This window comes from Anser anser (assembly GCF_964211835.1).
Source record: "Anser anser genome assembly, chromosome: 1".
In the NCBI taxonomy this organism is placed as follows: Eukaryota; Metazoa; Chordata; class Aves; order Anseriformes; family Anatidae; genus Anser; species Anser anser.
The window spans coordinates 142,957,349-142,974,260 of NC_139720.1; the positions used below are offsets into that span (position 1 = coordinate 142,957,349).

The 16,912-nt window shown below is 43.0% G+C and overlaps 1 protein-coding gene across 3 annotated transcripts in view; it reads left to right on the plus strand.

Annotated features, from left to right (window-relative positions):
* The window catches only part of IL1R2 (interleukin 1 receptor type 2), a 28,059-nt gene continuing 11,147 nt past the window's right edge, over positions 1-16,912 (plus strand). Inside the window, exons 1-3 of one of the 3 annotated variants that reach the window (XM_083820590.1) lie at positions 1-412; positions 15,554-15,684; positions 15,802-16,060. In XM_083820590.1, coding sequence (XP_083676716.1) covers positions 192-412; positions 15,554-15,684; positions 15,802-16,060 — 611 coding nt within the window. In that variant the 5' untranslated portion in view covers positions 1-191. The other 2 variants (XM_083820591.1, XM_083820592.1) reach the window with 2 other exon arrangements.

The window sequence follows — 16,912 nt, forward strand, 5'->3', positions numbered from 1 at the left end:
TAAACCTACCCTAAAAGACCGCCAAGAAAAACAAAACTTTGTTTGCCCATGGTTAGAAAGCAGTTCCAGTAATTCTGGCACTTGGGATTTGTGTTGTGGTTTTCCTGGGGTAGGGAGCTTGTCCTGGAAGGACCGCTGAGGTTGCTGCTGTACTGAGACTTTGACAATTAACTCAAGTAAACTCCTAATAAATGGAATGTAATGATCTCCTTACTGTATGTTTTTTAAGACATACAGTGGCAGAAAATCTTGAGAAAGTGCCGTTAACCATGCAAACCCACCTGTGGCTCCTTGTTAAAGCTCATATTTTCCCTATCTTGTCTTTAAAGCACAGGTGTAGCCAGGTAAGGGATTGGAGGGCCATCAAAGCCTGCAGAAGCTGGCAGGGAACAGTCTCTAAAGGAGATGCTGGGTAAGGCTGTGGATATACTTTTTAATTTCTCCTTTATGTTCTTATTTTTGTCCTCTCAGTTTTTTAATTATTATAATTATTCTTTTTAAATCAAAGTTTTTGTCTCAGTGCTATCATATAAACATGTTATGAACTCATTTTTGTCTCCTTGTTAAGAGATTAAAATTCTCGCTTCACTACATTTAAAAGACTCAGACTAGTTCAGCTGAGCACGATTTGAGTGTCAGGTCAACCCATTTTAGAAGAGTGTGATGTCCAGTTCTGTTGAGGAGAGCAGGCAGGCTCTTGATGCGTTGACTCGATATGTTGTTCACAGAATAATATGGTACCCGAGCACTTGCTTTGGCCGAATGCTTGGTAATTGTGTTTCTTCCTGATGTGAAACAGAGGGTTTGTAATCCATTTTGCTATCGCTTACCAGAGGAGGTCTCCCTGAGCTACAATGATTTTGTGTTGTGTTCTCTGCTAAGTCTCTGATCTCCAGGCATGGTAACTAGCATGCCTATCATTTCTCAAGAACTGTAAAAATGAGAGTATATGATTTCAAAAGTTAATTTTAAAATAGCCCACTGTTTTTTCACATAGATACATTGCACTTCTTAAATCGCTTTGATTTTTATAGTTTTTTTTTTAATTGCGAGAAAATTGTTAATCTTTATTATTATATTTAAAAGAACACTTTAGATGTTGCAGAAAAATGAAAATTCTGCCTTAAATGAACCTTGTCTTAGAAACCTAGGCTCATCCTCATTATAATAATGGGTCTGAACTGCATAAGGCACACAACAAGAACTGGACTTGAGGAGCAAAACTGCTTGGCCTTGGTTGTCCGAGCTTGAGACACATCTTTCTGAGGCTACATCAGATTCAGGCGTTGTCATTCCCCAGTTTTGAGGTTGTTTATGTCAGGCGTGTCAGTTTGAGTGATCTCTGTTTAATCTTTCTGCACAAAGGTGGGTGGGTATGTGGTACATGAATGGACTTTTTTCCCCTTCGGTCTGTGCTCATGGGTTGTGACTCAATGAAACTGATGGCCTGAATGTTACCTATTTGATCACTGCTGGGAATTATTTTTAAAAAAGTGATGCTTTTGAGTCATATTTAAAGAAAGTATGGCATCCTTGGAGTGAACAGTGCATGATGTGAGAAAGGAGAGAAGGGAACAAGCGTCTAAAAACAGAGCTTGTTAAGTTAGCAGTGTAAGTGGCATTATGCACAAACAGATGGGTGCCAGCTGTCTTTCTGGTAGAAACTGAGACATACTGTATGAACTGGGGAATGAGAATGTACGTTAACTGAGCACTGCTAACCTGGAGAATGAAAAAGATCTGTAAAAACCTTCATGAAACCTAGATGATTTTTTTTTCTTTTTTTCTCTGAAATAATTAGGGCCATATTTGGTGTAAAGTTTTTTTTTAAATTATTATTAAATTAAGAAAAATATTCTTGTTTGAATACTAATTCAAATGGAAAAATATTTCAGGTTGTAAGCTGTCAGTCTCTAGAGCTGCTGCAAAACCTCTAGATACATGATAAAATGAATATTTATTGTGTATCACAGATGGAGAAGGGAATTGTTATTTCTGGAGCCAGGATAAAGGATACATGTCTTCTTTTTGTGAAATGTTCATTAAATCTTTCAGGAAAAGACAACTGGCAGTGGATCAAAAAGAAGTTCAATGCTGGCCATTAGAATCTATTTGGTTTGTATCACAAATTCAAACTTGACGAAGTGGAGAGAAGAGTTGATTTTTTAAAAAAAAAAGGGGGGGAAAAAAGAGAGAAGAGCCAGGGCTGAAAGGAGAGGTAGGTTAAATACTGAAATGACAAATTGCTCCATGTGACTGCTTCTCCAGCTTCTTTTCCTTCTGTGCTGGAGCTCATAATAGTTAGATTTGTTCTGGTAGGATGCACAAGGTCATTGATTCAATATTCATAACCTTAGCAGCAGGAGTCATTAGAAAGCAGGATGTTCTTTCAACTCCAGCTGCTGAAAGGAAATATTATATACAAAACTTGGTGTATCATTTTATCAATAATAATAATAATAAATAACTGAAAGTATCAATGTTGTCTTTTTATTCATGTTGAAATGATCCTGCTGCCATCTACCTTGGCTGACAAGAGTTCTGGGTCGTATTTAGGGTAATGTTAGGGTCCCTGCAATCCATGTTAAATCTCATGGCTCTAAGTACTTCTGTGCAGCGTGCAGTAATGACCAAGGTCATAAAAAGGAAACACTTCCAAAATCCACCTGGATTGGAGAAATGTGGCTTGGAAGAATCCCACAGTATGGAACAAGTTCCTTGTCATATTTGTTAGGGGGGGAAAACACGCAGGTGATGCTAGTCATAAAAGAAGTCTTCCAGGATGCATTATTTATTTAAAAATGAACATATACATCAACAGCCAACATTAAACTTTAAGACACGAGTTATTATAACAGCTCTTTGGCCTGATATCTTCCTGGACATATTTCAAGAGGTAAATTCTCATTGTTCTCAGGTGCTTTCCTGTCACCTTGTTCTTCAGCGTTGCTGACTTGCCTTGGTTGAAAATTGGATCGTGTCAACAGGGTAAGCTTTTTATTGCCAAGTGAGCAGCAAACTTGTCAGAATCAGCTTTGTAAAGAGGAAGCGAGTTCGAGCCTCTTGGTGTGTGGCAATTCTTCCGGAACAAGGCAGGTTACACGCAATCTGGGATGGCCCCGTGGAAAGCAAATCAATGAATACTTGCACGGAGACGTTGCCTAAGTAAACACAGTCACAGGGTCTTATTTCACAAGAATCTCTTCCTATTACTTGAGTAGTAATAGGATGCTTTTTGTAAAGTGAACTCTGGGCACCTTACCTCTACCTTGTTAACCTAGAAAACCTACAACTTTATGGCCCAGAGTACAAAGCATCAGGTTTTCCTCAAAATGGATGCAGGGGTTGAATTGTTTTCAACCGTGAGGTTGCCCTTGGGTGCACTTTTACATTTTCAGCTGCGTATTTGTGCCGGAGCTCCCTACGGTTGCGTGAGCAGTGCACGTACAGTACGTGGTGTTCTGCAATCGGTGTCCATAGGCTTCGTTTCACCCTGTACGTCCCGCATGAATTCCGATTGCCTGTAAGTGCCGCGAGTTCTGGTCAGCCAACTCGTCACGTATTTCTTCAGAGCTGTCCTGGATGTTTTCAGGAAACACGCACATATTCTGCACAGTGCCCTAGGATGTCTTGGACCCATCACTGTCATTCCTGCACTCCACTGCTCCTACAAATGGGTGCTTTTTAAAAATTCTGCCTCATTGGATGGAAAAAACCTTGATGTACTTTGCAGTCATTGCAGTCAGGCAAATAAACAGGGTGAGAAGCTGAATCTGAGGGTAATGAGAAAGATGTAAGCAATCAGTCAGCTAATCCTGCTTCTAGAGAAGGGTCAACCAGCAGTGCCCAGCTAGTGGTCATGGAGGGCAGTGTCAGAGGGATGGGGTGGCAGGGAAAGACCTTCATTACATCAAACACCACTTGCCTCAGGCTGTGGGAAGCGCTTGTTGCAATGGCCTGACAATACGAGAACCCCTGGCTGTAGACTTTGCTCTTTGCAAACTTGTTGTCTGTTGTTTGCTAACCCACTTGGTGGATGATGATGATGATGCATGATGGCTAATGTGCAATGCCACTGTAAAGTGCCTTTGCTCAGTATTAAGACTAAGAGGCAAATGGGAAGTTGTTAGTGACTAGGCATGGCTGGACTGCTGGGGCTGCATAGTGCTGGGTTCAACAAGTAGGAAGAGAATAAAGGGCATGAGAAAATATTGATACAGTCCTTTAAAAGTTCATATTGTGTATGCAAAAACTCTGGTGATCCTACCTCAAGAGGGGTATAAAATTACAAAATGTACACAAATGGGCAGCAGAAGTAACAGAGGACCAGGACCTGCATCCCTCTATGGCAAGGTTACGTGCTTGATAGCACAGAGAAGAATTGGCAGCTGGAGGATATGGTTAGGGCTAGAAGTCTGGGGTAGTATGGAAAAGGCAAATAGGGAATGGGTGATTGCCAGTCCTCATGCTACCAGCTCTAGAAGGCATCCCCTGAAATTATCAAACAGTAGGTTTAAAATGTACATAAAGGAGTAGTGTTATTCTGTCAAGAATATATTTAAACCACAGAACCCATTGCCATAGGGTGTGGTAGGGACTGAATTTTTTCATGGATTCAAGAAATTCCTGGAAACCAGCTGGCCTTCGGAACAGCCCTTTCTGGAAGCTCTGAAAGCCCTTAATTGCCGGTTGCCAGAAAATACAAAGGTGAAGGTCACGCTAGACCTGCTGTGTTCTTACAGCTCCTTAAACATCTGCAGCAAGTTGCTGTTAAGATCAGAAGATGTGCTACTTGGACTTTCAGCATGACCAATGATTGCTCTGATATTCCTATGGTTTCCAGATGGCACGAATATTTCTCTGTGACACTGCAAGCCCTGATCTGTGGCTGTTGGATGGCCTGTGAAGGGTCATAATCATCTTTATAAGATCTGGAGGTGTTTTCCACCACTTTGTCTATTAAAAAATCTTTTCACCATACATGTATGAGTTTCTCTTCTTCTGTCTGGAAGAACACCTCTTGTCCTTATCTAACAAAGTCTTTTACAGGCAAAAGAGTTAATTATTTATAAATATAAACAGCGAAATGTGCATTTGCAGGACTGAAAGGTAAAGAGTGGGTCCTGTGATCAAGGCTGAATGTTGCTGAGAAACATCTGTGTGTCATGGGAGCTGCTGGCTGGGATGTGGGCAGCCTTCATGAATTAATGAGCTGCATGGCTGGGAGGCCTCTCTGCAGTGGTGCAAAGGTGGAAAACGACACAGGCGGATTCCTTTTGGCAACAACAGCCTCTCTTGGATTTGTATCACTCTGTGCACTCTGTGTCCTAGGCCTGCTTCTGCTCGTAACCCAACTTTTGCTGTAGCAGGATCAGCAGGTAACTTACCTCTCTACAGAATAAAGCTTCTTTTAATGGCATAGGATAATTAAGTCCAGCATCTCAATGTGCGATCTGGTTATAGCAGCCTGGGCATGACTGATGGGGCACTGGGAGGAGGACAGAGGTCTGCAGAGAGGAGAGGGGTATTGAGGAGAGCAGGCTGAGACACGGGCTAGAACACTTGTCAGAGGCCACAGGGACACTTGTGTCCTGTCTAGGAAAACCTGTTTTTGAAATGGGCTTGATAATGTGAATAAAATACTACAGGATTTGAAAATGCTGCATTTTGTTTGTTGACTATGAAGCAGCTGAACTCAAAGCAACTCAAGGTTACCCACCAGAGATCCTGAGTCAGGCTTAAGGCTTGCTGAAAACACAGCCTCCTTAGTTCATTATTCCTCTTCTGCCTGAACATCTGATGAAAACCCCTCTTACAAAAACATCCAAGTTGACACACTAGAAGAATTCTTTCTTCAAGGTGCTGTTTCTTCATCTTCTCAGAAAGCTCAGCCTCAAGGGACAGCTCTGCCAGGCGTTTTTCTTCATTACTTTACAAGGTTTTGAAATGTTCATTGAAGTGGGCTGTTAAAACTGGTGGCTGCTTGTATTGTTAAGAAAACATTGCACATCTCCCTTTGGCAGACTGCAGTGCCAGAAAATTTCATACCTCTCTGCTGTTCCACCAAGACTTCATAAATAAATTTTGATTTGAGGATATACTAGAAAGTTATTGTCTTCTGCTATAGTAGTGATGCTCGAAAGTGAAGAAGAAAATTAGCCCTAAGAGACAAGTGGTCTGAGCAAGCTCTTGGAGTGGCATCTTGGATCCGATGGCTCCATGAGAGCCCAGTTACAAGAGAGAGGCTGGCAAGGGTCTATCAGCTCTAATAAACATGATATCACCAGTAGCTCGTTAGTGAATCTTGACCTGAAACAACACAGCACTGCTGCTGCCTGTAGCTAGCAGGTCAAGGGAGGTGATTCTCCTCCTATACTCTGCTCTCGTGAGACCCCACATGGAGCCCTGTGTTCAGCCCTGGGGCCCCCAGCACAAAAGGACATGGACCTATTAGAGCAAGTCCAGAGGAAAGCCACGAGGATGATCAGGTGGCTGGAGCACCTCTCCAATGAGGACAGGCTGAGGGAGTTGGGGTTGTTCAGCCTGGAGAAGAGAAGGCCTTACAGCGGCCTTCCAGTACCAAAAGGGGTCCTACAGGAAAGCTGGGGAGGGGCTCTTTGTCAGGGGATGTAGTGACAGGACAAGGGGTAATGGCTTTAAATTAAAAAAAAAGGGAGATGTAGATAAGATGTTAGGAAGAAATTCTTGACTCGGAGGGTGGTGAGGCCCTGGCACAGGCTGCCCAGAGAAGCTGTGGATGCCCCATCCCTGGAGGTGTTCAAGGCCAGGCTGGATGGGGCTTTGGGCAGCCTGGGCTGGTGGGAGGTGTCCCTGCCCATGGCAGGGGGGTGGAATTAGATGACATTTAAGGTCTGTTCCAATCCAAGTGATTCTGTGATTCTCTGTTTCTACTGAATATTTTAATGTAGAACTATATAAAATAAATATGTTTTAATTTAGTCTTCAGGTTTTGAAATGCATTTAAACATCACTAAAATGCTGTTAGTTGTGTTATAATAACAATACTTTTTCTGGCTCGGGTTTTGCTGTAAAATAATTTTGAATTTCCCCAAACACTTTCCAGTTTGCCTCAAGCAGTTTTGGTGAGATTAGTCTGGAGTCCCTGGGTGAGCACAGCCAGCATCCTGTGGCTGGTCCACCTTGCATGGCACTGTGAAAAATCACAGCCAAGCAGGGACAGAAATCCTTTGGGGCTTTCATTTCCACCCTTCTTTTGGGGATTTTTGCACTTGAAATGAAACCCTTTCCTCTCTGCAGGTGGCAGCCTCTGTCTTTCTCCATGCATGGGTATGTATATTTCCCTAAATATTTTTTTTCTCTCTTCCTCTTGATCTATGTATGGAGGGAAAGAGATTTTCTGAGTCTAAAAATTACCATCGGAGTGCCAAGGAGTAAGCGCTCTTTTTACCATGACTCTTTCAGGGTTTCTCCTGGATCTTTTAACATCCAGCAATAGATCCCATGAATTCTGTGGGGATGTGTAATTACAAGCCACTCATCCCAGGCCAATTTCATAAACATGTCATGAAGCAGGCAGCAGATCTGAACCTCTGAGGAGCAGCAAGACAGCCTGTGGCTGAGAGCTGTGTCCTTGCCGTGCAGAGCTGGCCAGTTGCAGCTTCAAGGCAGCCCACGATGGTTAAAGTTTCCAAACAGCACTGTCATATCATAATGGCATTATATGGTTAAATTCAGTTCCCCATTTTTTTTTGTTCCAGTAACTATGTTATCAAGCCAAGATCTGTATCAATTATTCATACACTCTGCCGGAAGCCACTCTCCCTGGCAAGGCTATTCACGAAAACTTGTACTTTAATCAAAACAGTGATCTGTAAAGGTCCTGACATTTTTCAGCTTTCCGTGAAGACATAAGGAATGGCTCAACACTTCTGAGAAGGTCGGGTTAGATGACTTGTCCTTAAAGACAATGCAGGTTTCTGCCGGGTCTCCAGCAAAATAACTGCCCCTGAGATAGCAGATCCTGGAAGCTACAGCCAGAAGGACCAACGGGGATCTCAGTTTTGCTGGGAAGCTCTGAATCGAGGGATGTTCTGGAGGGAAAACAAACAAACAGACCACCACACGCCACAAATAACATATAGTCTTGATTTTCCATCATGTGTAAAATCCTCACTAAATCTTTAAAAATAGTTGCTGAAATGACAACTTCCCTTTTCAGCTGCTGCAGAACATGCTGGAGAAGACCTTAGCTCAGTGCAGTTGAAGTATGAAATCATCCTAAGATTAATTTTGGTGCCCCTTGTATGTTTATACTCTTCTCATATAGTCAACCATTGTGAATACAACAGAACCCTCCAAGATCAACAGATGATAGCTGTTTTTATTAAAACAAACTTGTTTATTAACCTGAATTAGTGGTACAAAATCTTATTTGGTGCTTCGCAGTGTACGTGCACCAATTGAAGAGATGAGAATTTGCAAGCAAATGTGATCTTGCAGCATCGCTTTGGCTTACTTTTGAATTTCTGCTTCAGGAGTGCAGTGATCTTGGGATTTGCTCTTTCTCTTCTGAATTGACTTGATCTCTCCTGTATTCAAATATTCTGATTTTTTTTCTCCACTTGAGAATCATCTATTTATGTTATTCATTTATTTGTAACCCTCTTTTCCATGATATCACCAATCCAGAATAAGTCTATCTTGTTTCATTTTTCTCTCAAGCAACTCTTGCTGTCAGTCAGAATTGTTGACCATCATGACATAAAACACAGGGCAAGTACTGAGCAAAAATGCAAAATACAACTGAAACTTTGGCACCTTTATTTCCCTATCATCTGTGTTTTCATATGTTTTGCACTGTGACACCCCACCCCAGTCCCACAAAACATTTTGTGAATGAATTACACATCCTGGTTGGAGAGTAGGAAATAAATATCATAGGTAACTGTATCCACTAAGAGTATTTCATCTTTCTGCTTCTTAAAACAAGTGTGTAAACTATACTTGTGTGTCAGAAGGATATTAAAACTAAAAGATTTACTGTCTGCATTAAATAAATGACTTCATCTTCTGGGTGAGACAAAGATTTCATTCAGGAACATGTAATAAAAAAATGAATGGTTAGTATTACCCTCCGAGTGCACCTACAGTAACCACTACTATGGATCAACACCAGCTCAATTTTTCCCTACTCTTAGAATATATGTTTGTCACTGTTTTTCAGAACTAAAGTGACATTTTACCAATTAAATTGAAGTTCAGCCAGCAAGAACAGTAATCATGAACAAAAAGCTCTGTCATCTGTTTTTCTTTGCTTAGCGTCTCAAATTCATTGTTTTCTGGATTGACTGCTTGAACCAGCCAACATAACTGATTTAGAAATCTTATTTTATTCCTGTTGTTCTGGCTCTTGTAACTCTACATGACTTCATGCTCCTCATCTGGTCACAGTTCATCCCCTGCCTGCTGTTACCATGGGCTTTTCATAGCCACTGCCATGTATTTAAATCCCCATACAGTTTTCACATGCAAGTCCGCAGAGTACATTATGTTACTCCATACATAAAAAAACTGTTCGTGGTTGCAAGCGTCACATTTTGGAAGTGCAGGGGAAAAAAAGCTGCTCAGCAATCTCAGGTTTGCTTTCGCTAGCTTTCAAACCACGTCCCCTACTGACTCACTGCCTGCGGTCTGAGACGATGCCACGGCTGTGGGAAGAGTCTGCTGGCTGCTTTCCTTGGCATCGTTTGCTCACGCTGGTCAGCCCCAACACGGTAAGTGGCCGTGCCTGTGCTGCAGCTTTGCTTAAAGCCTCGCACAGAGGCATGGCAGGTAATGTATGCTACAGGCTTGCTCCATCCAAGCAGTGGGGATGTCTGATAGCTTGGGAAAATGCTCGAGCAGAGCTGCCAGTTGTGGTCCACCTGCCTCGTCAGCCATCAGCTGCAGAAATGCAAACAAGTACAAATGCATCTGTGCTTGCGTGGCCCTACTGATTTCACTCTCTGCACTGGTGAAACTGCCCTTTGACAGTCCTTGAACACAATTCAGCATACCTGTTTGTAATTTTATCCATGGAAGAAGGAAGTAAAGGGCCTTTTTTCCCCCCACTCTTACTGTAATGTTTGAGAGGCTTTCAGATGTGGTGATGGTGAAACTGTCACTACTTAGCAACTTAGGTTACCATTTCGGTGCACAGGAACAGAGACAGCACTTCACTTCTTCAGCTCTCATCAAGCTCAGCTTTGCAACAATCCACCTTCACTGCTTACCCACATTGTGCCGTATGTCATGTAGACCATGCCCAAGGATGGTTTTCTCCCTTAAATAAAAAGCCAGCAAACCCCGCTTTTTTAACAATCCTTTCTTTATTTCATCATTCTATGGCCTACAATTTAATCTGCCACTGGCAGCACTAGTGGGCAGGATGAACACCTTCCTGCATCCCGGAAGGGGACTTGCAAACTGAAGCAGGTCGAGGCTTCTCAGCCAACCCTCCTCTGTTGGCTCAGACTCCGTTTGAGGGCAGAGGAAGCACTGGAGAGGATAAACACAGCCTCCTGTTGCTCGAGGTCCTTCTGGCTTACTGCTGCTGGCTCTGGGCCTTTCTAGCCCTCACTTAGCCCCTTGCAGCCTGTTGACTTTTGCAGTAAGGGTCCCCTCCTCCTCCATTCCCCTTCCAGCCCTTGCCTGTGTAATCAGTCTTCACAGCCTGTCGGGTTGCTTTTGCAGTGAAAGGAGCTGTTGAAAACTCAGGAGCCCGTGGGGCAGCGGGGAGGCAGCCTGCAACCAAGCTGTCACTTCTCTGGCAAAGCAAGCACCCCCTCGTGACAGCGTGTTTGTTTCTTGGCCCATCTCTCCCTGTTTCTCCCATATACCAAATACAACTGGTATGTGACAGCACTTACTTCTCTGGAAAACCCTGCAAATTCCTGTATTCTTGGCATCCGTTGCACATCAGGCTAGTCCCTCTGCTCAGTTTTACTCTTTCTGTCCCTTTTATTTGGTGTTGCTCAGAGCTGGATAGCTTTTCTTCCCTCTCCATTTCAGTGCTCCCCAAGAGCCCATCTGGGAACTATGCACAAGGACATTATAAATTATTAAAACCAGGTCTGCCCATATCAATAAGCCCAAGAACATGTGTTGTTGGTGCAATAGCTGTGGTTTACTTCGCATCTTCTTGCCAGTTAGCTTTCAACATTCAATATTTCTTAATGTCTTGCCACCTTATTCTTATGTGAACAAGAGAAATTTTCTCCTATTTTTAATCATGTGAAGCTGGCTCAGCCAAACTGAGTAACAGAACTAATTAGCAAAATCCATGTGAGTGCAGTCCCTGGACGCCAAACAGCATCAACCATAGAGCAATTTGAATGAGTTCCCCCAGGAAAGACGGCAGAATCTGGGGGTCACCAGAAAAACCTGGCACCTTTAGCCGTCCCTTATTCAGATGGCCTTATCCCCACTTCATGACGCCTGAATTTCTATGTCCCCTTCCATGAACTACAGATCATGAGCAGACATCTTGCTTGTGAAGACCTTTTGAAACCCCTGTTGGAAGGGACTGCTAGAATGCTAAATATCTTCTGAGATTTGGGATTATTTTATTGGGATGTCCTAAGAGAGAAAAATCCACCCAACAGCAGCAAGGTAGCTGCGTGCAACCCTGGTGTGGGAAATAGCTCTCCAGTGAGATGAGCAATGAGTGAGACATATGGGGAATAGCCTGGTCTTCAAGTCAGGAATTTCACAGCTCTGCTCCAGCATCATGAGCAGTATAAATGAATCATCTGCACAGCGAAACCACAGAAAGACACCAGCTTCCCTAAAAGTGCCTCTATATATATAGCTGCTGGACTTGCACATTTCTGTTTATAAATACTCAGTAATAACTGACCGCAAAGTGACATGGTCTTCTCAGCAGACAGCCCCTAAAAACATGCATTTCTTCCCGAGCTGTAGGAAACCGGGCTGTTGCACTTCCAGATAAAATATTTTGACTTAAAATCCTGGTAGTGGTGTGTGTGATCACGACGTTTTATGGGAAAAAAAGAAAGTTGGTTAAAATCATTAATCCTTGTTAGGTGCATCTGAAAACATCATATTATCTGTCAACTGCACTGTTACTCTGTAGATATTTGGTTTTAGTCTAGTTTTCAAAAGCAGGACAGCACATATTATTCCAGTATAAGCTCACTGAATCTCGTAGCCCACTTTATGTTTTCAGAGCTTCTGAATTTGTAGAAGTGTGAGGAAAATTGGTTGGCCATGAGGGAAGGCCATGAGGGGAGAGCTGAAAGGGCTGCAGTGGAGGGGTTTGTGTGTGTGCTAAGGACACATATCTCCAGAAAAGCTAGCGATGCTCATTCTGCTGCTCTCTGAACAGCTTGCGATCAGATGGCTTCATTCAATGAATGCAATGAACGTGTTTGCAGCAGTTGGTAGGTGTGATCGTTTCAAAGACACTGTACCTCATTTCCTGCAGTTTTGCTCTTTTTGAGCCTGGTAAATGTCTGGGTTTATGTGCTGGGAACTTGTTTGGCACCTGTGGCCAGGGTTGCCATTAGAGATACCCACCTCCCTTGCATACGTGAAAAGACTGTCACAGAGTAGCCTGAGCTTAGACCTCAGATAACATCGATCACCTTATCTGACGGTTCTTCTGTCGGGCATATGACACATCCCCAAACACTGCAGTATGTCAGTAGATGTCATCAGCTATATGTTTCTTCTCCCTGTAGAAAATGGCAACATGGTCTCAAAAACTGGCAATTTTTCCTCTCTTAAAAAATATTCGAAGATCTCCGGTATAACTGAGGATGATAGTAGTTAAATAAAGAGTTCACAAATTATGTTAGGGATAAAATAATAAATGGTACATGAAGGATTCGTATATCCCTACTGCAATCAACGGTTGCATTGCTTTTATTTCTGAGTCACTACTTGGTTAGTGGCAGGACCACGAAGCCTTAACCTCAAGCTGGGATCCTAGTGCTCCAGACCAGGGCTGCTCAGCTGAGGTCTGTGAAGTCTTGGGGAGGGGGCATTTTTGTGAGGTCTGTGGGCAGGGATCTGCGTGCCAACACCAGCCCTGGGAGGTCAGCAGGACACCACACAGTGCCTTCCTGGGCTAGAAGTGACGTGGTGCATGACAGCTGGTCCCTGAGGGACAACGAGGCTGGAAGAAGTCCTGGATTGCCCACAGGAGACATCACATGTCAGGGCAAGGCACGGGAAAAACTGACTTGTGGTCCCGCTCCCGACTGAAGTCCTTCACGTGACTGCCCTCTTCCAGACAGGCAGAGGTCAACATTACCACTGTTCAAAACCCATTTTTTCACCCTTCTGCTTGTGAGCCTGGAGACCGTAGCATGCTTGCATCAGTTAATTCCTTACACCTCACCATAAAGACGGTCTTCATGCAAAGCAAGAAACTGAGATGGTTGTCATGGAAGAAGAGAGGAATAAACCCATTCGTGGTTCACAAGCTATATGAGGAATCACAAAAGAGGAAAAACCTGCCATGTTTTCCATACAAAAACTCATCAAACACATTATGTGAAGAATGCAATTGTCTAGCTGCTGACCATGCTGCAGGACACCGTCTGTCACCCATGAGAAAGTTTGGGTTTAGGTAGAGCGTAAAATAGTCATGTGAAGACACGAGTGCATGTAAACTGCCATTCGTCAGAAAAAGGGAAATTTAGTCATATATTTAGCAGTCATTTCCCCTTTTTTGGGAAACCCTAATGCATATTTTTGCTCTCTCCCTGTCTCTATTTCTCTCGTCCTCACTCTACGGAAGGAAAGAAAGGTGGGTCTAAAATGTCATTTGGTTTTGACACAAATTTGATTGGGCAACGAGCGATAAATTTCCGCTGTGTGTCGGGCTAAGCTCTATATAAGTATCTCACCAGCGATTTTCAATGTTACATCTTTTCACGAGAAACTAATGGCTGAAAGGATGCAGAACCACAGGTAAGTGAAGCTTATGGACAACTGGGAATGAAAGCTATCCCTAAAACCTCAGTGTGTGCAGGGGCTTACAGAAAATGCTAGATACTGCACTGAAGGGACTGGAAACCTCTGGAAAAAAAACAAGTATTTTTGTCAGGCAAAGATCTGAAGAGATCCTTTTACAGGGTATTACATGTGAACCATTGGCACTGTTAATGCAGCAAAGACACTAGCTCCTGATCCAGGCATAGCCATGGAAGGGGATACTGCTCCATGCCAATGCGCTGGAAACACTTGCATGCATCACGGTATGGGAGCCAACCTGTTGTTATGAAATTGTATTTGTTGAGCAAGAGGTTGGCTTTGTAGTGCTGTAAAGATGACAATAAGCTGGAGATAAGTTATTACAGTCAGACTACCAGATGTCAGGTAAATTTAGCCATTAGAACATGGAGAAGTTTGGATTTAAAACACATAAATATGCACATGATGGGATACACAGAAGGTGCTTGCAGGTAAGTACCTATGAACACGAATGCATTATACTGGTTGAAATACGTTTTTGGTCTGGGATAAAACTTGAAGCAGTTGTCTGGTCATTTAATATCCATCTTATGGGACAGTCATAGTGTTAGGCTAATGTTAAATGTATGCAATTTGCATTTCTGTACATAATATGGAAAAAGTGTGCATTGTGTGTGTATGTGTACTGTATTTATGTATGTACACAAATACTTATGTACAGCATAAACTGATGCCTATCTATAGCAGATTTAATGCATTTCTGAATGTTGTACAGGGAGATAATATGTGATCAGCCAACTGAGTAACAGCAATTGATATCTTGTGGCAGACCAGGTAGTGACCAGTGATGTACACAGATGCCAACTTGCCCATCCAGGTCAATACAGATGACAGTTAATGAATGACCAGCAGCAGATAGTTCTGTTTTCAGAGACGGTTATGGTGTCTGCACTCTGTACTCACTTGGGTATCAATAGCAAGGTGGCTGTGCATGCCATTGGAGTCAAAGTTGTTTCAAGAGAAAAATTTGTTGGGGACACTGAGAGCTTGGCTCTGGTTATAGCAAGTTTTTGTGCTGTCTGGCCTACTTTGGTAGCCATAGTAGGGAAGATGGAGTCACACAGGATTTAATGAGGGCATGCAACCTTGACAGAAACCTGAAGGGACTGCTTAGAGAGCTAAATCTCTGCTGCACCTTTTCTCCTGGGCTTACCCAAACGAGCTACACTACAGCCAACTTGAAGTGGCTGGCCCATGCCTCTGTCACGTCTTATTACCAAATACACAGAGCTGTATTTCTCTACCCTTAGCTATTGCACCAAACAAAACAAAGCAAAACAAAAGCATGGGGACAGCAGCATCTTGTGGTGTGTTGTTTGCATCTCCCAGAGTGAAAGGAAAATGACAGAAGAGAAGTGTTTGTGCCAAGCCAGATGCCAAGCCATAATTTGGGGGTGAAGAAGCCCATCTGTTCACTAAGGAGAACCAAACATCACCAGTCCTGGTGTTTGGAAACGGGCAGTTAACTCTGCTAGTGTTAATGTTGAGTATTTTAATTGTATCTTTTGTCTCCTAATAAACTTGCCTTCAGATTTCAAGACACTTTCCCTCGGCCTTCTCCTTCCCATTTCCTCTGGGAAAAAATGCACGGGCTCTTCTTTGTCCTGGTTACATGCACAGTGGGTGCCTCTGCTTTCAGGCTCCAGCAAGGGAAAAGCACAGGTACAGGCATGCTCCTTTTTTATTATTATTATTATTTTTTAATTTCCTGTGTCCCTCTCCCCTCTTTTTTAATGTGCCTGGCCAGCAGTAATGATAAAATGTCTCTGATTTATACAGAAAACTGCCCAGATCACATCATCTCTTTCCAACACTACTATGAACTTCATGGAGAACCTGTGGTTCTGAAATGCCCTTCCCCCAGATACAAACATCTGGATTTTTCTTCCTTGACCCATAATATCACATGGTACAAAAATGATTCAAAAACCATGATATCAGGAAGAGATGAAGATCCAAGAATCTGGGCAAAAGGAGATGCACTCTGGTTTTTACCAGCAAGGCAAGAAGACTCAGGAGTGTATGTCTGCACAAGAAGGTAGGTACTTAAAAGAAAATTCAGTGTACTGAAAAAGGTGACTGTGTCTAAAATATATTAGCTTGATTCTAAACACCATATGTCTTCAGAGTGGGTTTGGATAAGATCATTTCCTCACCAAATTTATTAGAGAAAATGTGTGGGAAGTTAGAACTTTTAAATATGTTGTGTCTCCTCTCTCTATATATACTGAAATCTTGATGCATCATGGCATGGTATTGCTACTCTACGATCTCACAAGGAAATAGTGTACATGAGAGTTTGCTCTAGCTTATTTTCAAGTCAATCAGGGATGCAGCAAGCAGGGGTGTGTTGCAGACAGAGGACACTGCATAATGCAACCCGTACACCACAGCTTTAGAGAAGCAAACAGTATTGTTTGCGGTTTGGATTGCATTACAAAGTGTATACCAAAAGAGAGTGGCTCTGAGGTGGCTTCCTTCTTCCCCGTTCCTTTTCCCTGATCTTTACTTTTCTTCTTTTGCACATTGTAAAGCAGAATTTGATTGCTTTGGCTTTGCTGGAAGATGTCACTTGAGACCCAATGTGCATTTACTGGGCTGGTACTAGACCTGTGATAATACAGAGGCTTGCAGCAAAGGCTATTTTCAATCTTACTGGTCATTTCTTTTCTGAGAGTTTATGGTCTTACAGCCTGCTGTAAGAAAAGAGGAACAAGGATCTGGACTTGTGGTGGACTGAGGAAGGCAAAAGCCACCAGTGCCATTTGGGCCTGAAATCCAGAAGGCGCCAGGGTCCTTGCCCTTCCTCCAGCCCACCTCCCAGCACTGCCTGGCAGCTGGCACCTCGCTCTGGGGCCCCTGAGGTCCATACCTGTCTGCACATCCCAGC